This window comes from Phasianus colchicus, chromosome 21 (assembly GCF_987193195.1).
Source record: "Phasianus colchicus chromosome 21, bPhaCol1.hap1.1, whole genome shotgun sequence".
In the NCBI taxonomy this organism is placed as follows: domain Eukaryota; kingdom Metazoa; phylum Chordata; class Aves; order Galliformes; family Phasianidae; genus Phasianus; species Phasianus colchicus.
In genome coordinates this window covers 9,615,428-9,637,398 of record NC_143456.1, presented here as the reverse complement: position 1 = coordinate 9,637,398, position 21,971 = coordinate 9,615,428, and the positions used below count along the sequence as shown (strand labels likewise).

At 50.4% G+C, this 21,971-nt stretch overlaps 1 protein-coding gene across 16 annotated transcripts in view; it reads left to right on the top strand.

Moving 5' to 3' along the window:
- MSI2 (musashi RNA binding protein 2) overlaps positions 1-21,971 on the top strand; it is a 185,744-nt gene that overhangs the window by 122,424 nt on the left and 41,349 nt on the right. For all 16 annotated transcript variants that reach the window (XM_090122352.1, XM_090122351.1, XM_031591450.2 and 13 more), the window contains one exon: positions 18,580-18,662. In XM_090122352.1, the coding sequence (XP_089978478.1) occupies positions 18,580-18,662 (83 nt within the window). The remainder of the gene's footprint in view (positions 1-18,579; positions 18,663-21,971) is intronic.

The window sequence follows — 21,971 nt, the reverse complement described above, 5'->3', positions numbered from 1 at the left end:
GGCCGTGTAATGGATTGCTGCCCTTTACGTTCGGAACTATTAGTGATAAACATGGCCCAAAACTTCCCCGAGTAGTTCATGCATTATTGATGGTCATTTCGGTGGAGTCTCTCTGAGGGTTGCTCGCCAGCCCTGCCCGTGTGCTTGGGGGCACCGCCGTGGGCCCGTATGCGGTGGGGTCGCAGCGGTAGAAGCTCCCATATCTGCCATCGAGTGATTTAATAGCATTTGTGTCCAGCCTAACCCAATCTACCTCACCTCGCAGAGAAGAAAAAAATAATCCTGCATCAAAATTACTGCTTTTGGAACTGTCTTGTCTCTTTTGAGTAGGAACTGGAGACAACTAGACAAGCTTCAATGAAAGCGAATAAAGAAACATTACTTTCTGAACACAATCTTCTGTTACCAGTCACTTTTCAACAGACATTCAATCAAAATGCTAATAGCAAAGGCAACAAGGGAGCGAGGTTATTGTAATACTAATTGATAGGCTGCGGGGATGGGTTGTGATAAGTGCTGCTGAAGATGTATTTTTGAAATATGATTCTCTTTAATTACAATGATACTAATAAAAAGGAACAAATGATTTAATGATAGTTTTCTAGGTAATGGCTTAAAGATTTTGTTCAAGTTATTTTGTAGCCTTTAAAAAAAAAAAAACAGGAACTGAGAAAACCTTAAAAATGAAGCCATCGCTGAAGGTGGTGACTTCATCCGGACTGGTGTGGCTATTTTGCATCAGAATTAACTCTGTCAAATATGAAGCTCTTGAATAAGAAATCCAATCATTTATTTCTACAATAGACTTTGCTGGAAGCCCACGGTGGAAGCCACGTTGCACGCACGTAGGAGTGCACTTACTATCTCATACTTGAACAATTAGGATCAATTATGCAGGGTTTTAGGACGTCTTGCAGGAGGGGCAGGCTGTGCTGCAGGGTGCAGGTCTGGCCATGCTGTGGGGTTTCTGCCTGCTGTGTCCTGCGGGAGCTGAGAGGAAGGGCAGCTCCATTTCAGCTAATTGTCAATAGATTAATTGATAGTGAAACAAAAGCAGCTTTTTCGAGTGGAGAGGTGTTTTGCTTTTGTTGACGTGGGTGGGAGCTTTTCTGGGGCAGGAAGGATGAGCTCTCCTGCCTTTCAATTTGTCAGGCTCTCTCTCAAAGATCTGCCACAGAAGAAAGGGTAATTAATAGGCTTGAAGTCATTTCCGATGTGTCAGTATTTCTGCCTTGCTTCCAAGTGATAATGTTCGCTGGCTCGAGGCCTCCAGGGAGCCTTCCATCTTATTAACTTGTCTGGGAGAAGCAGTGAGTGGGGACAGCTTGGGCCAGTGGGTGACATGAAATAAGGATTTGTGGTGTAGTGAGCTGTAAACACAGCGGCCGATCGAGTAAAAAGTGGGAAGGAGAAAAAATAGAAAAGAAGGGAAAACAGTACTAAAAAGGCACTCGTCACCAACGTAGCAGCACGTGGCAGGGGACGATGTGCTTTGTTCGGGCTGACCTGCAGCAGTGACCCCAGCACTGCACGCAGAGCTGTGCCCCTGCATCCAACCCCCTGGGCTGTTGCTGGTGGTCTTCAGCCCCCTCGTTCGCTGCTGTGCCACGTGCAGGGCACCTCCTGTCTGAGATGGGAGGGGAAGGAGCAGCCATGCTGTGGTGCCAAGATGTTCACTGAGGGTTTTGGTAACCGGTCCTGCTGGGTGTGAGCAGAGCTGTGTGGGGCTGTGCCCAGGTGTGGTTAATCCTGCAGATGAGAAGTCAGGCAGCTGCAGGTGGGCTCAGCCCTCAGTACTGGGCAGTGCCCAGGTGTACTTAATTCTGCAGAGGAGAAATAAAGTGGCTGCAGCTGGGTTCAGCTCCCTAGGTGTGCTGAGCTGCTCTGTGGTTTTGGCAGAAGCTGTGGGACACGGTGGGAGGAGGCAGAGGCTCCATGTGCTCGCTGGGGCAGAGCAGGAGGAGATGCCCCAGAGTGGAGGTCTGTGTCTCTGAGCTGCTGTGTCTCGTGTGGTGCTGTGTCTCGTGTGGTGCTGCTCATTGCTGCTGTCGGAACTCTGACCTCTGGGCAGATGTGGGCACATGGAAGGGTGAGCTTATATCTATGTGTTTAATATTTTTGGCTTTTTTTGTTTTGTTCTTAAGTTTTCCTTTGCAGTAGAAGCATAAGGGTGGTGTCATTGTCTGTTAAAGGCAAACCCAGCAGAGCCGGTGCTGGTCTCAGCCACGTACAGACTGTTCCTTGGAGATGTTCCCCTTTTATTTCTTAAAGCGGCAGACCTCGGTGTTTGGGGTCACTGGGAAGGAACAGGATGTCTTTCACATATTGACAGATTTGTTTCTTCTCTCTTTTCTCCCACTCCTGTTTGTCAGGCTCACTTCTCATTTTCCAGAGAAATGATTGTGACTAAATGCCTCTGACAGCCTCTTTGCAAAGTGTGAGGTGGGCATGATGGGGAAAGCAGCCGCCTCAGAGCAGCGTGGTGATGAGCTGCTCCCTGGGACAGCTGGGCTCCTCCGCTGCTGTGCCGGTTCCTGCGCAGCACAGTTCCCCCTGCAAGCGCTTACTGGGAAGGCACTGCTATAATCTAATTAAAATTTGTTTTAATATTCTGTGAAAATTAAAACCGAATCCTTCCTGCTAGAAAGAATGACCGTGCATGTATTAGTCCTCTGTGTTGTTGTTGTTGTTGGCTTGCTCAAATATTAACACTGCCTGCACGCTCAGAATGGTGGTTTGTGTCCATTAGCAGAGCTTAATTCTCAAATTAAATGGTGAGTGGTACAGAGGAGGTGGAAGCTGGTTGCTGGATTATTTTTTTAATGCTAATGGTACATCCTGGAGGAAAACAAGGGAAGAGGGTGCAGTGCAATGTTATTGCTATGGAATGAAAATAAAGCCTCATTATTTGAGGATGGGACTTAGTGGCTGAGGGTTTGCTCTTCATCTGAAGCTGCATCCTGAATGCTCCCAGTTAATTGCCTGCTGAGAGGTGGGCATCACTAATGCTGCCAGGAGCATCCCAGGCTGGGGATGGCAGCAGCCTCAGTGCTGCTGGACTGAGGGGTGCTCACGTGCTCATCTGCACTCCTCTCTTTTTTCCTGGGAGTTTGAAGTTCTTTCCAGCTGAAGGACCTGGATAGCTACTGTGTATAGATCTGGTACAGGGGTGGAAAGGAAGAAAATATTGCCTTTCAGGTAACAGGTAGGAAAGCTGCTATCTTGAGATTTAGATCAGATTTGGTCCCACAGGGGAAAGTTTTTGGGGAAGTAAAAAAAAAAAAAAAAAAAAAAAAAAACAGAATTTAAAACTGCAGTGTATTTTTGAGAATTCTTCTAGCTTTGTACTGACCATGGAAAAGGACCTGTGGTTGCTGAAACCTCCGTGTGCAGCTCTGCCCCTTCTGCACAGGTTGGAAGCACGCTGCAGATATCTCTGTTCCTGATCTATTGGAAGTTTTCATGACTGACTGGTGGAAAGTCTGCTTTTGTGTTGCTTGTGGGCAGAAGATAAACCGGGTGCTGCCGGGGTTATCTCCAGAGTGCAGGGGAGCAGTGGCCCTGGGCTGGCTGTGAGGGATGGGGCTCAGTGCCCAGGCATTGGGATCTGCTGCAAAGCATCACTGCAGCGGTGTGGGGCTCAGGGCCGGATTGGGGCTGTGGGCAGAGCGGAGGATCGGCAGCACTCGGCCTGGCTGCTGCCCTCGTGGGAGCCGGGTGCTAATAAAGCTGTACCAGGCTGAAAGGACACGGAAACACCGCTTTGTAGCTATGGCAACTTGGGAAACAAGGGCTGTGTGGAGTATTTTGAAGGAGAGCCCTTATTATCAAGAGTTTGAAGGGAAGGTTCTTAGCAACGCAGGAGGCTTGGCAAGGTAATTAGACTGGCTGCTCTTGGAGCAAATGCGGGCTCTGGCAGAGCGTTACCAGAGCTTCTGGCCTCACTGAGAAACCCAGCACCAGCGGTATTCTGCCACCCAGCTCCTCTCTGTGCTCTCATTCTGCCTGTCCCTGTGCTCAGGGCAGCTGCAGTCAGAATGCCCCTGGTTAATGGGGTGCCATACAGCGGCTTGCTGTCTCTGCTGCAGGGACACAGCAGGGTTGGCTGTGTTCAGCCTTGCTGCAGGTTCCCTGTGTGCTGGTGGCAGGGCCCAGCTCTGTACCTGGGTTTGCCTGTTGCTGCCAGGCGGTGGATAGCAATGTGCTTGCCTTTTGTCAGCTGCCTTGAGCTCGTTAAATGGCCTTAACAGTTTGCAAGTGCCAGACTTGATAGAGGAGAAGCAATGTGATGCTTAGTTGGGAGTGATGATTTCCATCTAAAGCAAAGGACCTGTTCCCTCTGCCCAGAATGATGCGTGCGGTTGGTACTGGTGCAGGAAGTCGCAGCTTGAGGGACCAAAGACCTTCTTGTCCTTGCGGTGTGGCAAAACCTGCAGCTGTGTCTGGCTCTCACTGCACCCTGCCCTGCTGCCTCCAGCTCTGTCCTCTGCTGAGCTCCCCAGTCCCTTCTCAGGGTTAAGTGTGTGATGCCCATTTAAAGCCCAGATTGCAGAGGGCCTCAGCTGGGCTCAGCAGACATTGAAGTAATCTGATAGATCGATCGCTCTCTTTATACTGGCTCCCATGGCTGCACAGTCCATTGAGGGAAACGATTTTAGCTGCTGGCCTGCAGTGTGCCATGCAGGCAGGGCTGCGTTGTTTGTGTGCCCTGCTGGAGGAGCGCACCGTGCAGTTGATGGAAGCCCGATGTCAGGTGGGTGTCAGTCCTGCCAGACTGAGATGACAATGGCATCGTGCAGCAGATCAAAACATTAAGTCTTTAAAACCATATGTTTGATGTGTCATATCACAGGAGCTTTATATTCTTGGTGATAACGATCAGTAATGCATTATCTGTGTTTCCTCGACTGTACATTTTTTTTTTACAAGCTGATAAACTTTGAGCCAGATGGGAATCAGTTGGGCCTTGTCCTTAATGTCTTAATCAGCCTCGGAGGAGTGCAGCTGGGGTGGTAATGGTGGAACCGGCACCTCTCCGTGTAGTCTGGGTCTGTGGTGTGACCCCTCAGCACAGGGGAACAGCCACCCCAAAGGGCAGCAGCACGAGTGGGCCTGGGGAATCGTGGAGGAAAAAGCCAGGAGCATGAAGGAGGTGGCTGTGCTGCCTGCCAGCCCTGCCCTGCGGCTCACAGCAGCACGGCAATATGTGCTGTTGGTGCTTGAGAAGAATGCTCCCCTTGCTTGGCATCTTCCAGCAGTAGGCTGGAATTAGTACTTTCTTTTGGTGTGTGGTGATTTATTTTGTTAAAAACCAAGGCATTATTCCTAATTATGCAGTTTTATGAGGGTATGCATAGCAGCATTCTTCCCGTGGTAGGCTGTGGGAGCTGGCATAATATTTAAATAGGAGCCCTGGGGAAAGGACATGCTTGCATTCAGAGGAGGCTCCGCGCAGTTGCGGGCTCAGCCTATTGAACTAGCGTATAATTACCTCTATTCAGCACTGCCGCTCCAGTTATCAGCCGGCCGTCAGGGGAAGGCCAGCGCTTTAAAATGACATAGATTGTTAGAGAACATCAAACTTTTTTTAATACAGTTAATGATCCTCAGCTATAAATAGTCTGTTCCCATTGACTGGCAATAAGGCTTTTGTGCTGTGCCTCGCAGAGCTGCAAGGCTTTTCTTGGTTTGTTTTTTTTTTCTTTCTCAGTATGTACTGTAGGGACTTTCATCCCGATTGCTTTACAAACAGCAGCTCTCCCTTTCTGCATCAGAAGATGTAGGTCCTATAGAGTGGGATTTTGCCCAAGGTCATGGAGGGGGAGATGTGGGCCTGGCAGCTCTGTCCCCATGTTGTTCGACCCTCCACTTCCCATGTGGATGGGGACAGGCTTGACATCCCCACACCTCTCCAGTGCCACCCAATGTCCTCTGGGAATGGCCATCCCTACCTTGTTAGTAAGACAGGCAGCTTTTGTGTGTGCTGTGCCCCAGAGGTTTGCTCGTTATCCTTCAAGTTGGACCAGTGATGTAGGTTAGTGTAGGAGAAATTTGGGGCTGCCAGCTCTGTGTTCCCCTGCTGCCAGACGGTGTGTATGATGAGGAGCCGTGTACTGATGGAGGAAATCCCGGAGCAAAAGATCATGTGCAGAGAAGCTGGGGGGGAACAGTGTGCTTTACCCTTGGTAATTTCATCTGGTGACCATAATTTGATTTGTACCTAAGGTGAGCCCCAGCAACTGCTTGAAAACTCAGCATGTGATGACCACAGCTCATTACAGCTCTCTGCAGACAGGGCTGCTTTTACACACTATAGCAAATGATTCTGTTTTTGCAACTGTCAGTGATAACATTTTTCTCAAAAACAATATGAAGGATCGTTGCCTTCACTTCTTCTATCTGTGGGGTTGATTGCTCCTGCAAGGGCTGGGCTTAAACCCAAAGGCTGAAGATTGAGGCAGGGTAATGTCTACAAGAAACCCCGAGCTCTGATCCAGGGCCCCAACTTTCCCAGCAGCAGTCGGATCACCGCTCTGAATTGCCCAGAAGTCACAGTGATATCTGCCACAGCTTTGTTCTTGAGTGCCTGCAGACACGATAGGAAAAGGTCACCTTTTCTCCAAGGCAATCTCTTTGTCCAGCTTGAAGGCCGGGAAGCAAAGTGTTCTCACCTGAACCTTGCTGCCTGCATGGCAGGACCAGGCCGTGTCTCCGTGACTGTGCCTGCTCCATCTGCTGGGCTGGGGCTGCTGGCAGTGCTGTGTGCTGCTGCAGGCGTGAGCAGAGGCTGTTGGCTGGGTGTGGATGTGGGTGGCAGCTGGGGGTCTGGGCTGGGGGAGATCAGAGATGGTGCAGCAGAGGATGGGGTAGGCACGGGTACCCCAGGCACAGCACTCTGCAGGGAGCGCCTCTCTCTGCTTTCCCTGTCAGTGTGTGCTCTTGAAAAGCAGCTGCCAGGGAAGCAAGGCTTCCTATCGTATCTGGGGAGCATTAGAAAGCATACTGAAATTTTGAATGTGATTAGCAGGGGGACCTGGATGCTGTGCCTGTGCTGTGCCCATCTCGGAGCCGTGTTTTTGTGTTACCAGCAGATCCGTGTCATAAAGCTGCTGTGTGGTACCTATTAAAAGTTTCCTTTCCCAGGTGATTCTGCTCCTTTGTTGCATCCAGTTTTCAAGCACTTTATACTATCAAACAGCAAAACTGCTTTTATTGATGCAACAAAGAACAACAGCATCTCTCCAGCCATGCTCCCAAAATACTCTCTTGGCTTTCCTTATGCCTGGCTTCCCACAGTGGAAAAAATGATTGAGATATGTTAGGTTTACTGCGGTCACTTCAAGAGGAGACTGGTAATACCAACAAATGATTCCAGCAAATAGATGAGCTCCTCTTCCCCAGCAAGGCTGAAGCATTGTGTGCTCCTCCTGCAGGGCAGAGCGCTGAAAAAGCAGAACGTGGCCCTGGTTTAATAGCACACATGGGGTTGGGCAGAGGTGATGGTTCTGGGTGTGTGTCGGGTCACGGCTGTGGGATGCACGTGGTGCTGCTCACAGTGACTGTGCCTGCTGTGCCCGCAGCTCACTGCCCTATGGGGAGAATCCTGTCTGTGTGGAGATGGGAACTGAGATGACAGGAGGTGGGCAGAGCATTCAGTGCAGTGGTGCTGAGTGTGAGCTTCTGTTTTCTGAGTGTTTAGCGGCTGGCTTTGAATTTCACATGTGAACAGATGGCAGGGCACGTATGTCTGGTGTGTTAGGGACGTATGCTTGTTAGGGCCATGTTTTAGTGGGTGCGGTGGGATGGGTTGATGGTTGGACTTGGTGATCTTGGTGGTCTTTTCCAACCTTGGTGATGATTCTATGATGAAAAGTGTGTGTATGTTACGCCTTACCAGTGTTTGTCAGCCTTTGCCCAGTGTGATCTGACCTCTCCTGGCTCCCCAGAGCTGTCACTGTAACAGCTCTGTTTTCAGAGACAAGTTCTGCTCAGGCTGTTTCAATTGGCAGAAGAGATCTTTAAGCCTCAGGGAGCTCATTCTAGGAGTGCCCATGCTATGTAATGTTTGTATTTATTTGTCCATTCTTCTGGAGCACTTTGTTGCATGGCCTTTGTTCTCCAGACAAGGTGCTTGTTGCAGTCTGTTGCTCCCTGCCTTCCTCTTCTCACCTGTGTTCCCGCAGCAGGTTCCATCTGGCTGGGAAAGAGCCTGTGTGCAGTGGGTGAGGGGTACATACAGCACCTCAAGAAGCATGGTGCCGTTGCAGTGAAGGCCCTGCAAACTGGCCTTGAGTCTTTCAGAACAGTCGTCTTTAAATACAGATGTAGCTGGGGGAGAAGAGAAGGCACAAACAGGGCAGCCTGTGCTCGCAGGAATAAGCAGTTGAGCATTGGAATGGAAATACTCCAAAGCCCCCACAGGCCCACTCAGAATCACGTTTGCTTGTGCGCACAGCTCCCAGCACATCGCTGCCCATGGAGGTGCCGGTGCCTTTGGTGCAATGACAGCCACTGCTGGGCAGTGCTGTGCCATGTGCTTCGGTGCTGCCATTGGGGCAGGTCCTCATCAACCACATCCACGGGTGGTCCTCGTTGTCAAGGGGAAGCTGGCCTGTATTCCTGACTGATGTTAATGTCTTTGATGAGGGCGTTTTCCCATGTATAGGAGTTCTAAATATATATGTAAGAAAGTGATTATCTTAATGTTATTCATCATTTACTTGAAGTGCGTTCTCAACCTGAACCTGTTTGCTCTGATGAGCATTTACGTCGGGAAGGAATTGATGTTATCTCTCTTTGCCTGCAGTCCTGAGCAAAAAAGCACAGCCTTTGAGCTTATGAACAAGAGGGATTTCCCCCCATTCCTTCTGCTTGGATGGTGGCACAGGGCTGCTGGGTCCACCCCCACACAGAGGCTGCAGTGCTACTGGCTGTGCTGTGCCCCTGCCTGGCTGAGCAGCACTGGGCTGGGCTTCCAGGAATAGCTCAGCAGAGAGCTTGCTCTTTACATGTGTATCCAGAGGAACAAATGGTGCATGTATTCAGAGCATCTGTCATAGCCAGGCACTTTCTCACAGTAGCATGCATTCTTTGCTCAGGCAAAAAACCAACACAGTGCACGAGCAGAGGGATGGGGCCTGGGCTGAGGGTTTAATGCTGTCCAAGAATGTTATGTGTTGCCTGGAGCTATAGCCCGAGGGGTCATACTGCACTGCTCAGAGGTATTGCTTTAACCCGAGGCTAAGCTTCTCATTTCTGCTGGTATTTCCCTTGACCCTCTTCAGCATTTGTCTCAATTCCTGAAATAGTTTCTGTTGTTCCCTGCCTGATTCTGTTTTTGTGTACTGATGTGCAGGCAGCAGGGCAGCATGAGGCTCCATCCCTGTTGGTGTGGGAGCAGCTTAGAGTGCACACAGATCAGCAACCTGCCTGTGGGTGCTGCTGGGCACGCTGTCAGGCTGGCATGCTGGAGGTGGGCTGTGAGCAGGGCAGGGCTGAGCCTGGTGGTGCTGCTCCAGGGGCAGTGATGCTGTGCTGCTGTGCTGTGTCCCCCATCCTGCACTGCTTTGGGTCCACCTGCAGAGCTGTGTGCTGCTTTGGTGATAGAGCTGGCTGTCACCAGTGGGTGTCAATAAACACTAAAAACTTCTCACCCTGTGGTCAATCCCAGTGACTTCCTCGAATGGAGTGAGGTGTTCTGCTTTCCTTATTGCAGAAGAAACAGCTCTCAAAAATCACACTTTTAAAAAAAAAAATCTATAATTGAAAGATTTCAGATTTCTTTTGTAAGAGCAAGTGCGTGCTTAAACTCACAGACAAATACAGCCAATAATATGTACTTGAAACGTAATGCAAGTTAATTCATTTTGGCACAGCCCCAGATATGCTGATGAAATGCCCTCTGAAGTGCTACAATATCTTGATAATGTACCTTTTCTGTTTGATTATATAATCAATTACCTTGTACCTAATAAAACTTAAAATGAGAGGGAGAAGCCCAGAGCAGATTGTGTTGGGTATGGGGTGGATCTCGGGCAGCGTGAAGGCAGCTTCTCACCTTGCTGCTGCTGCAACACAGGGCAGCCCCACGGCCCTTGGTGGCACCGCAGGGGAGCGGCTGTAGAGGTCTGGCACTGATTTCTCATTCCTTTACAGGGAAGCTGGTGGTTTCTGGGTGGCTGTGGTGGGAATTTGGCCTGGGTGTTCTGGCCCTCCTGTACGATGAGGTTGATGGGAAACAAATGCGTTATGGCTCTGACAAGCTGTTGCTGCATTTTTTTTGTTTCATTTTAAAACAGCGCTATCAACCAGTTGGAATATGGGCCTGGAGTATCGCGGGGAGTAATCTAATTAGTATGAAGTCAATTCACTAGTTCCTTTTGTATCTCGTGATTAAATAAGTGGGAAAATGGCTTGAAAATTAGGTGCTAGAACGACCCAATTACATTTCTGTAGCTTTTTGTATTCAATTTCATAAACAATTTTGCTCTTCGCTGGTTAATCAGTGAATGCCTTTTTCCAGTTTGAAAAGCACTTTTGAAATTATAATGCAATTAAATTGTGTGTGGATGTTCTGGCATAGCGAGTGTGAAAGCTGGGGGCCTGGCAGGCAGCCATGTTGTACCTTGACAGTAATGAGTTCCTGAGCTGGCAGCTTGCTCGTGTCATTCATAATACTGTCCGTGCTGGGTTACCCGGAGATGCAGCTGCCTTTGCTCCCTCCTGGTTGGGGTGTGCTGTGTCTGCTGCACCTCCCGGGGCTGTGAGAGCCACAGTGCTGTGTGGGCACCCATCTCTGCCCATTGCTGTCCCTGGGCTGTGCTGCTGCTGGGCTCAGGGCTGCTCCTGTGGGCTCCTCCACCACCATGCTTTTAGGGTTGTGCAGCTCAGTGCTCGCTCTGCTCTGTTTTTTCCTTATGTGAGCATCTGTAGGACTGCAGGGTGGGTGAGGAGGAAGATATAGGGGATGAATGGCTGTTTTCCAGGAGAACATAACAGTATGAGGAGAAAGAGGTGGTGGCCAGAAGTACTCCTTGTTGGATCAGAATGCAGAATTGCTGCTTTGAGTAAAGGATTAAATCCCTACTGAAGAGCAGCTGAGCTGGTGTGAAAGCACGCACAGCCTTTGCTCCCATCCTTGGGGACAGCAGCTGAGGTGCTGCCTGGGATTTACGGCCAAGCAGCGCAAGGAGAAAGGTAGAAAGCTGTGTTAAGAGAAAAAGAAATAATGTTAGAAATAATGACTTGCTTGGCAGGTTTTAACAAGTTCAGTAATGGTATTAGGTGCCCTTGGCTCAAGATTGTAACCTCCTCTTAAATGATCATTACCTGACTAATAAAGACCTCAGAGCAGGTCATTACAGCTTAATTTAGACATAGCATCCTGTTTGGTTTGAGCAGCGTTGCCATCTCTCAGGCTGAAGCTGGTGGTGGGAGCTGGGCTCTGCCCAGGCTGCTTTCCCAGCACTGCAGGGCACCAGGCACGTGCTCTGTGCATCCCTGATCTGGGCGACTTCCCGGCATGTCGCCTCATCTCTGCTCGTGGTGTTCCTGAGTGTTGGTTCAAGGATGGGGAGGAAGGAATGGTAGGAATGGGGCTGTGGAGGTGTGAGCGCAGATGGAAACACGGGTGTCAGGAGGTGCTCATCATCAGCTGTGGGGGCAGCATGCTGCTGTGCCGTGCTGGGCTGTGCCTGAGCCCAGCTGTGATTGTCATAGGAAGGCTGTAAGAGCTCACTGCTGCTTGTTAGGTGTGCTTTGTGTCCCCATCGTTCCCTTTCAGAGTACATCAGAAACAGTATTTCTTCTCATCCCAGCACTTGTGATGGAGCTGTGTGAGTCAGGAGAGGCATGAAAGAGCCATTCGGACGGGTTGTCCTCCCGAGCACGTGGCACCAAGCTGAGCCACCAGGCCATGGGTTCAGCACAGACTCTTTCTTCCATATAAGATACAAATTGTGGCTCACAGGCACTGCAGAGATGAGGGACTGGGAGGCAGTGGGAGCTGCTGCTGCACTGAGCACAGTGGCAGCTCCTCCACACCACGCGGCTGCATTTCAGCTCTTCCCCTGGTTCTTGCTATTTTGAAGGGATTTTAGGTCTTTTTCCATTGAAAGGAGTTAATCAGGTATGATATTGCCATGTTACTCTCTTGGAATGGCTGCACGCTGTGGGGTGCTGTATCTGCCCAGCTGGATGATGCTGGGTGGCAGTGGCTCTGCATCCCTTGCAGACCAACACAGGAACGCCCAATGTGTGCACACGTGGCTGCTTCCCATCTCAGCAGCAGAGCTGCTTTAAATGGAGAGGCTTTTGTGTTGTGATAAAGAGTGTCTGAGGGCAACTGTTGCATCCTGCCCATAGATGAGGACCCTGCAGGCTGCCAGCCTGGTGAGTCCCGTTGCCTGTGCCCTTTGGCCAAGCCCAGGTGGAGCTGATGGAGCGGAGCTTGTGCAGGAGTGAGGGCACCACAGCCCACCCCGTGCTCAGGGATGAGCTGTCATATTTCCCTAACTCCATTAGCAGCAAGCTTCAAATGCAAGTAATTATCATCACCAACCCCCACCAGTTATTAATATTTTGAGGACGTTTCTTTGATAAGCCCATCTTTTCAGCCAATTTCCTACTCAACTAAAAACAAAACAACTTTCCTCCTGGTGTTGTAAATCTGCTGTTAAAATGAAGAAAAGGAAATGGGAAAGAAAAAAAGAAAAGATTCCCCCAATGACAGAACATTTGTGCCGGGCTCGGCGCTGCGTCGCCTTTGTTAGCCCCGGATAGAATTATGCATCACAAATAAAAACTGCTGTCAACATGCATTGGTTTCAAAACATTAGAGCATATGGTATGTGATTATCTGTATTGTCAAATGCAATAAAGTGAGTTTGGATATAATAAAAAATGTAATATTTTAGAAATTTGGTAATAAACTGTGGGAGAATTGACAGGCAGAGAGTGCATGAGGCCCACGGGCTGCAGGATGTGGGGCGGCACCCATGGGGCAGCCTGCTGGCATCGCCCTCCTGCTGCTCTCCTCATCCTCACCCCGTGTGGCACCTGGGTGCCATCCCGTGTGGGAAACTCAGCCACAATACAGATACAAGTGTATCACACATACGTGCAGTTTTTCTTAGGTCAACTTTAATGCGTCTAAATGATCTGTGAATGCATTAATGGCTTCTGTTAATTAACAGTATGATAAAGCTGGCATTTAGTAAGTTGCAGTGTAGTGTGCGTTTAAGTCATTATGTACTCAGTGCTTTGGTTTGATTTCAGAATGTTAATAGAATAAAATTTTAATGAAGACTTGTTGTTATGAAAAATGTATTAGAGCGGGTGAGGTGCTGCCGGCGTTGGCGGGGCCGTGGCACATGGCTGGGGGGAGCGGGGTGTCCCAGCCCTGCAGCCTGGTGGGGTCACAGCAGGTCCCTGCAGTGATGGATGTGCCCTCGGTGTCCCCTGTGGGGCCATCGCTCCCAGAGAGCGGTGCGGTGATTTCTGCCCATTGCAGCACCACTGTGTGCTGCTCTGCCTTCTCGTTCTCCATGCCGCTTCTTTTTCCTTTGGCTCTGTATTGTTTGGAATGATGCTCCTTTGGGATGCCTGACAGCCATGGGAGGACAGTGAGGGACCTGAGTACCGCAGCTGCCTGGAGCAAAGGGCTCTGGTGCCCATTTTCCTGCTGCGTGCTGCCCTGTGCTCCTGCTGTGCTGGCACTGAACAGCAGCACCTTGTGCCATCCCCGTGTGCAGGCAGTGCTGTAAAGCAGTTTCTCATCGCTGCTCTGAGCCCCAACGTGGAGGTGAGGTGTGTGCCAGCCGAAGGGCATAGCCTGCAGGCCTGGGAGTTACTTCCCCAGCAGACAGGAACATCTCCTTTCTGTGCATGCCGCTCAGGAAATGGGAATAACAAGGAATAATAAGGAATAACAAATGAGAATTGACAGCTTTTGTCTCAAACAACTCTGAGCTGTAACGAGCCAAGTTGTGGTTGTCAGATGGAGACGTCACAGAAGGAACTGGAAAGTGGGGGAGAAGCAGCGTGGGACCTGAAGTGCTGGGGGGGCCCCGTGCTTTGTGCAGACAGTGCGGGGAGGGGCACCGGGCTGAGCTGTGCGGGTCCTGCAGGGCTCTGCTCTGAGCAAAGCAGCGGCTGTCCCATCGACTCCCTGTTCCCAGGGACCTCACGCAGCACTGGTTAGACCCAGACTGTCCTGGTTCTCCGTCTGAGCAGTGGAGGTGCCCCAACCTGCTGCGTCGGTCCCTCCGTCCCTCACAGCCCTGTCACTGCTGCAGGTGGGCTGGCGGGTGTGAGATCACTTACTAAGGAACTTCTTCCCTTCTGATTACGAGGGATGTGTGAATAAAGCAGAACTGTATTGATTCACACCAATCTATGCATCGACTGTGTGGGAGCCACTTGCAATTCCCAGCAGCACCAGAAAGCTTTACAACAGGGAGAAATATGACCAGGCAAGTTGAGCAAATAAATTAAACCAGTGTCAACTTTTCTTGTTTCTTCCCTCATTATTAATGGATGGAATGGGGCTCGTTTATCAAGAGGAGGAAAAATTAATTGACACGGGCCTTAATATTATTATGCCTGGCTTGTCTGGTCACATTCCTTTTTTTTTTTTTTTTAGCTTTTCAAAATGCATTTTATTACGGTTTACAGGTCTGGCTGCCAAAACTGTTGGTATAAACAAGAAAGCAGGTGCGTAAATAATGCCATGGCAGGACTGGACGTTGCTGTGCTCCACTGCTTAAGTAACTTAAATATGGGGAGAGAAAGAGAGGCATAAAACAAATACAGATGGGATCACTGGGTACCAAGATGAAATGCAAAGAGGGAACGCAACTTGAGCTGATGTTCCCTCATTCCAGTGCTGTGGTGGTTGGGGGCTGTCGTGGATTTGCGTCCCTCAGCACAGCACTGTGAGCCCGGGCTGCACTGCACTGCCAGGCTGGGATGGATGGAGCTGTGCTGCCCTGTGCTGTGTGGATGTCCATCAGGTGTTCTTGCCTGGCAGCAGGAGTGAGATTGAGCAGTTGTTGGTGTGGTGCGGGCTGTGTATATCTTCCCTTCTCTCCCTTGGTCTTGTGGATTGTTGTGCAGGCAGAAAAGAGCCCTGGTGCATACTTATTTCCCAGAGACCTTCTAAGGAACTATCTCATACTTCAGCATGCTGTAGGAGGTGGTCCAAGTAGACAATGCAGACCAACGTGGGTGAAAGGAGATGATCACCTCCATGTCACGGGGTGGCCTTGGGACAGCCAGGGATCAAAGCAGTCTCCTCTGGTGCTCACTGCTCTGCTTCCACCCCCAGAGCTCCTCTCTGTGGCTGGAAAGCAGAGGTGTCCTTTGCCTTTGGGAAGATGCTGGGCCAGCAGTTGGTGACAGTGCAGATGCTGGGCTGGACTGACTGCTGGGAGGTGGAGGTACCCCCAGTATGGGACAGGGCACACTGCAGGGGTCAGTGTGATCAGTGGCCTCTGCAGCCAACACGAACACTAGCTTTGTTGGTGCAGGTTTGAAAGAGCAGGGCCTTCCATGTGTAAGCCTCCACACAACTGCTGCTGAGTGATGTTCTGGGTGCACCTAAATGCAGCTGTAATGCACTGCTGTGCACGCAGCACCCTGGTTGAGGAAAGCAGCTGCCAACTTGCAAGCGAAAGCAGATATATTTCATAGCGATGGTGTCGTCATCTCAGCTATATTTTACTGAGGTTGACAGAAAACTTCTCAAGTGACGACAAAGGTGTGAAATATAGTTGATTCAAGTGTGAAAAAAACAAAGTGCAGAACACAGGAGCGCTGACATTTGGTATCTTCAGCACAGCTTCTCCATGTGATTTGTGGCGCCCACTGATTTAAGTTGTTTTAATCCTTTCGTGGTTTTATTTGGTTTCTCAGAGCAGCGTTCCCCTCACCTCTGGAGTGCAGAACTGGCAGTGCCCTGGGCCGGGGGCTCTGTGGGTGAGGGCATATGGTGTGCTGGGGATGTGCTGGGCACTGAGTGTCTGGGCGGTGATTTTGGGCGTATCGGGGGTGTTTCCAGGGAGGCTGGTGTGTGTGCACGAGGAGGCAATGCATTTCCCCAGGCGTACCTTCCCCTGGGCCGTTCCCTTGGATGTGTTTCCCCGTGAGGATGCCGGGTCGCACAGCGCTGCCCGGCTGCCAGCAGTGCCTATGGGCTGCACCCCCACCGGTTTGCCTGCGGGCCGGGCTGCCATCTCGCTTCCTGCAGGGCTGCTCACTCGGACTCTGTTGGCCTCTTGTTTTATTTTCTCCCTCTTCATTGTCTTTTCTTCTCCAGAAAAGATTATTCAAATGAATATTCAGTTTTATTCATTTGAATAATAAAAAAAAAACGCAAACCGTTTGACTCTGTTAAATGCTTATCTCTTAAATAGAGCTTGTTAGCTTCCAATAATAGCTTCATTCAGAAGGATGCCATATAATTTCATTTTAAAACGTGTGCTCCTTGACAACCGGAATCCTATTTCTGTCACCGTTTCAAACAGCCGCCTTTGTTTTGTGTTAATCTTTTTCATGCACTTTCCAAGGAGCGTTTTTTGTTGACTCTCAGTACCTCTCATAAGAAGTAATTGTCTGTTTCGTCCAGGAAGGTTTCTCAGAGCTTTGGTAATTCAGAAATGAGCGCGTATTCATTACGCTAACTAATAAGGCATGCATACAGTAATGTTTTTTTATGTGTGCAATTATTGAAAGTCGCAATCCAATATTTTATAAGTGAAACAAAGAAGGACCCATTATGGGGTTGTTTTAGGAATTTTTTAGCTGCAGGGAAGCGATCTCCTGGGGTTGTTTAAGGAGCAGTTGGATGCTGTGGACAGGCCGTGAGAGCAGAGGCAGCACAGCCCCCAGCGCTGAGCACTGCTCTTCTGCTGTGCTCCCCCGGGGAGGAATGAGGCAAAGCTGGTGCTGGGTTTTCCTATGGACCCACTCGTGTCTCTTCTTTTGCCTGCATTTGCAGGATTGGCCTGGATCTTTAAAAACCTGAATGAGCGTTGACATTTGTGGATTGATATTTTATTCTTGTTATAAAGCCTGTAAACACAGAAAGCTGAGCAGGTCTCTGCTTTTCTGGTTTAATCAGAGGAGTAATTTCTGGGTAAAGCCGTGTTTAAGCCGTACGGAGTGCGATGAGAAGGGGAAACTTGTTTCCTGGTCACAACGTGTCCTGCCTGCAGCGGGCTGTCATGCTGTATATTAATGCTAATCTCCTCTAAATTCCCCTTCCTGGCTCCAGCCTGGCAGCAAGACCTGACAGGAGCCCAGTGAGAAATCCTCAGCTGCAGCACTCACTAATGAGTTACTAATGAGGAGGAGGTGGTGGTGGTGGTGACAGTCCCAGCGCTGTGCAGGGCACTCCGGGGTGCTGCACCCATGCAGTTAACCACAAGCATTCAGTTGTGAGTACAGGTCTGTTTCAGGTGGATTTAAATGGAATAGTTTGGAAGGCAAAGAGGGGAGCTGGGTTAAGCACCACGCTTGAAGCTGTACGTGCTGACATGCAAAGCATTGCTCTGAACGCTGCGTTTGGGTGCAGTGTGCTGTTGGGTGATGTGCTGCAGCTCAGAGGAGTGCTGGAACCATTTCTAGTGTTCTTTTTTTTCCATCCGCCCAAGAAGATCCAGAGAGCGAGGGGAGCATTGGCCACTACCTGTGCTGTAGATTCCCCCAAAGGCGCTGCCAGGTCCTGGTGCTGTGGGTGCAGGGTGAGGTGCCATGTGTCCCTGCGGGGCCATGCAGCCAGCGGAGCACACAGTGCTGGGCTGCAGGTGGGCAGCAGGCATCCAGCAGCCCGACCGCAGCCCCCATCCCCACACCTCTGACCAGCAGTGCGGAGGAGAGGAGCGGTTAGATCAGAGCCCTCTGACTGATGGCTCCTGAGAGGCCTCAGGATGTCCTGATGAGGCATTAGAGGAAGTCATTCAGGAAGAGGGGGACAAATGAGCACCTCCAGACTTGGCCGGCCCCGGTGCCTTGCTGAAGTCGTCAGCGTTGGCTTGGTGTGAGGGGAGGGCAGCAACCAGCTGCTGTCTGCCTGGGTTCTTGGTTCGTTGGGTTTTTTGTCCTGCAATGAGTCAGCCCTAATGGAGAAGTCCCTTGGAATTAAACAGGAGATAAAATCAATATGCTTCCATAGATGTATAATTGGGTTTTGTAGAGATTGCTCTTAAAAACCTATAAGGTGTAAAAGAAAATATAGCCTGATTGTAGTTTCTGAGCCGTCGTGTAACCAGGGTGTAACTATCCATTAAGTTCTTTGGATGGATCAAAAAATCCATAAGGAGGTTTTAATTCTCCATTAAATCCTATGGAAGAGCTGTAACAGAACCCTATTAATTTCCTCCGAGGTGATGCTTCTTCCCTCCATTAGGCTGTAATGAGTTCCGCAGCAGCACTGTGCAGGGCAGGTGTGTTTACATGAGCATGTTCCTGTGAAAGCATTCCAAAGTCCAAATGGCAAATAATGCCTTGTTAGAAGAAAAGCTGTTTGACCTCACTAACGTTTTCCTTTCCCCCTCCCCTTTTTGTTCCTCTGTTGAACAGGATTTGGTTTCGTTACTTTTGAAAATGAAGATGTGGTGGAAAAAGTCTGTGAAATCCACTTCCACGAAATCAATAATAAAATGGTAAGTGTGTGTTCTGCCCAGAGCCGGGATGCGGGGCCTGGGCCGCGGCTGCTGCCAGCCCTGTGTCCCAGAGCCAAGGCTGTGCTGCGGCGTGCCAGCATTGCCCAGCTGTGGGGAAGTTTCTCCTGGGTGACATCAAGCCCCAGGTCGCACGGTGCCCTGTCGGAAAAGCCGATGTGACAGATGGAGAAGGGTGTTTGTCTTCCCGTCGATGCAAGAACTTTGATATTTTCAGCTGAAATACTCTTTTTCCCTTTGTCAAAACATCCTTCGCTTCTCAAATGTGTATTCAGATATGCATTGTATATTGGTCTGATATGTGTTCACAGACTTTAAATTCAATAATGGAGCTTTTAGTGTGGATAAGATCAAAGCAATCTCCTTGGCATATGCTGGAGGCCTGATTCAATATTTGACTTGCTAATTTTTCCCAGGGCACTGAAATAATATTCTTCATATTGTTCCTGACTGCAATGTGCATCTGAAATAAAAGCAGCTGTCCCTCCAGCAGGCACAGCGCTGGGGTCCGGGGCAGGAATGGGGCAGGAATGGGGCAGGAATGGGGCAGCTCGCCCTGCCCGGCTTCTCTGCTTCACTTCTGGAGTTTCCTTCTGCTGCTGGTGATGCCTCGTGTGAGATGAATGTGGGAGAGGTTCCATTCCCTACGTAGTCACTAAATGCTGATCTGTCTGCCTTAAAACTAAATGAGAGCTATCACCCAGCACTCCTGCCCTGAGTAGCTACAAATTAGGAATGCTTTAAATTTGGGTAAGGCTTGTCAGTGAGGAAGGAAGAACAGGATTTTCCCTAATGCGAGGTGAGTGCCCATCACGAAGCACTCCGTGGGTTTGCTTATTTCACACCGCATACTTTTCTCCAGAGCTCAGCTCGGCTCTCAGCTCTGTGAGTCACAGTGGGGAGGTGCAGGAGGTGGCCGGGCGCTGACAGCAGCCCGAAGCAGCACAGAGCATAGGGCAGAACCGTTACTGGGGGCAGGCACAGTGCCAGCCCCTAGCAGGAGGAGCAGCCTCCAGCTGAGCTGTGAGCTGGGGGCACGGGGGGCGTCTGTGGTTGTTGCCCCAAACATCAGATTGGGTTTTGCTCTGCTATCAGGATCTGCCCCTCTGGAAAGGCTCCTCGTGCAGAAGGGCTGCGCAGGGCTGTGGGCAGGCGGCCTGAGCGGGGCGCAGGGTGAAAGCGCTCCGCGTCGCAAGGAGCAGCAGAACGCGGGTGGCTGTTCTGCTGTTGTGAGTAATGGAAGTGCGTTCTTCCCGGTGCGTGATCCGGGCGCCTCGAGCACGCTCTTCTTGTCGCTCCCGCAGCACTAATTTTAAAAGCAGCCCACGAGGGAGGAGATGAGACATGATCCTGTCTTGGGACTGACTCATCGTGCTGCCGATGTGCCTGCAGATTAATTACCAAACCCGTGCAGGAGCAGCAGAGCCTGCGCACACATATGTGATGGCGTGCTGGGTCAGGGCTGACAGCAGGCAGCCTTCCTGTGTGCCCCTGGCCCCGTGCCTTGGTTTGGTGTTCTCCTCGGCCTTGTGCTGTAGGGTGCTGGCAGCCCGCTGTGCTCTATAGCACTGCCTTGGCAGCTCCCCGGCCCGGCTGCAGCCTGCCTTCCCATGCAGGTTATTTTTATCCCTCCCGTTCTGCCTCTGTTGCCATCCATAAAGCTTAGAATGTCAAGTGTAATATTAAACGAGCAGTGTGCGAGTGAAAGGAAAATGCCAGAGAGGTATTTAATAAATGGAAGGCTGGAATTGATGGGGGTGGCCACGGGTTCTCTCCAAACTCTGAGGACGGGGGGGAATAGATAAAGCCAAAATGAAATGTACCCGGAATATTGTCATTACTGCCAAAAGAAGCCTGGTTTTCTAGGGGGTGCAAAAGTAGCGGAAAAGAAATGTGAAGGGGTCATTTGCTTTGAGATCTGTGCTGTAGCAGGGTGGTTCACATCCCATGGTGATGTGGGTAGCTGGGACTGGGCCTCTCTGCAGCTGTTGTGAGTGGGCTTCCATGGTGCAGGGCTGGCACTCTGCCCCTGCCCCATGGTGGGACCCACTGGTGGTTGCGTTGTTCTGGATGTGTCAGCACTGCTCTCCCAGGACCGACAGCCTTTGAGCTGTGGTTGCAGCATGCATTACACCGCGTGCTTTGGGTTTCCATCCCAGAGCCGTGCCCAGCTGGGCGCATGCTTGCCAGCGGTCACAGGGCAGCACTGCTCATGGCTGCAGCTCTCACTGATGCTTCCGTTGAGGGGCAGCAGGGCGGCCCAAGCCCGGCTAACCGCGAGGCCAGCTAGACAAAGTCACCTTGTCTTTGGGTGGTAAAGCAGATTTTTGTGCGCTGTGAATCTGGGAGTGCTCTGCTTTCCCTGGAAAGCTGTTGGCCGTGTTTTTGTGAGCTGTCGTGGTGCTGCGAGCTGACAGCCCGCCTTGTTGCGCTGGGTGTGAGAGGCTTTTCACTCCCCATCTCAGCCATCCTGGGCTCTGGTGGCTCTGACTGCTCATCTGACCCAGGAGCACCCCGGCGCGACGTTAATTCTGCCAACTAGACTAAACAAAAATAGTGACTTTTAGTTTCCCTGCTTTTTTTTTTTTTTTAATTTCTTTCAGCTTTAAACCATTCTTTGTTAGGCTGCTGAAACTGGAGCACATCCCTCGTATAGGGGAGGCGGAAAAAATCTGGAAATTATTAAGATGTGCAGAAATGCTGAACTAAAAGCTTGTACGTGATTCAGGTTTGCATGCGGGGTGCCCACATTGGGCCGGGCTCCTGGGCAACACGGAGCTGGGCAACGTCTGTGCCATCAGCGGATGCAGAGCGTGGCCATGTTGTCCCATGGGGCAGCCTGCCAGGCTCTGGTGTCCCCGTGCTGCCCTGGGGCTGTGCTGTCCCCAACCCGAGCAGCCCAGCCCTGCACGTCCTGGTTCTCATGTCACCCACCCCACGCAGGAGTCATCTCTGCTGGGCAGTAACAAGCAGTTCTGCCCTTGCTGTGGGGTGTGTTTGTTTACAGAAATTATTTCTTTCTCCTACTGGTGACTCTTTCTTCTCCTTTAAATCCATGTTAAAACTTCTTTGCAGCTCAGTACCGTTCCCTTTATATCCTAATGTGCTGTGAAAATCATAAATTAAGTCAGTCTTTCAGGGAGCAGCAGTAGGCTGTTTTGTGGTTGCAAAAGCTAATTACTGGGTTATTGTTTCTAACGGTGCTAATCCAAACTTCATTTTCCTGTTAATTGTCCGTCAAGCCAGGCTACATTGTTTTCATCATTCTGAATATTTGCAGTGAGAGCAGCT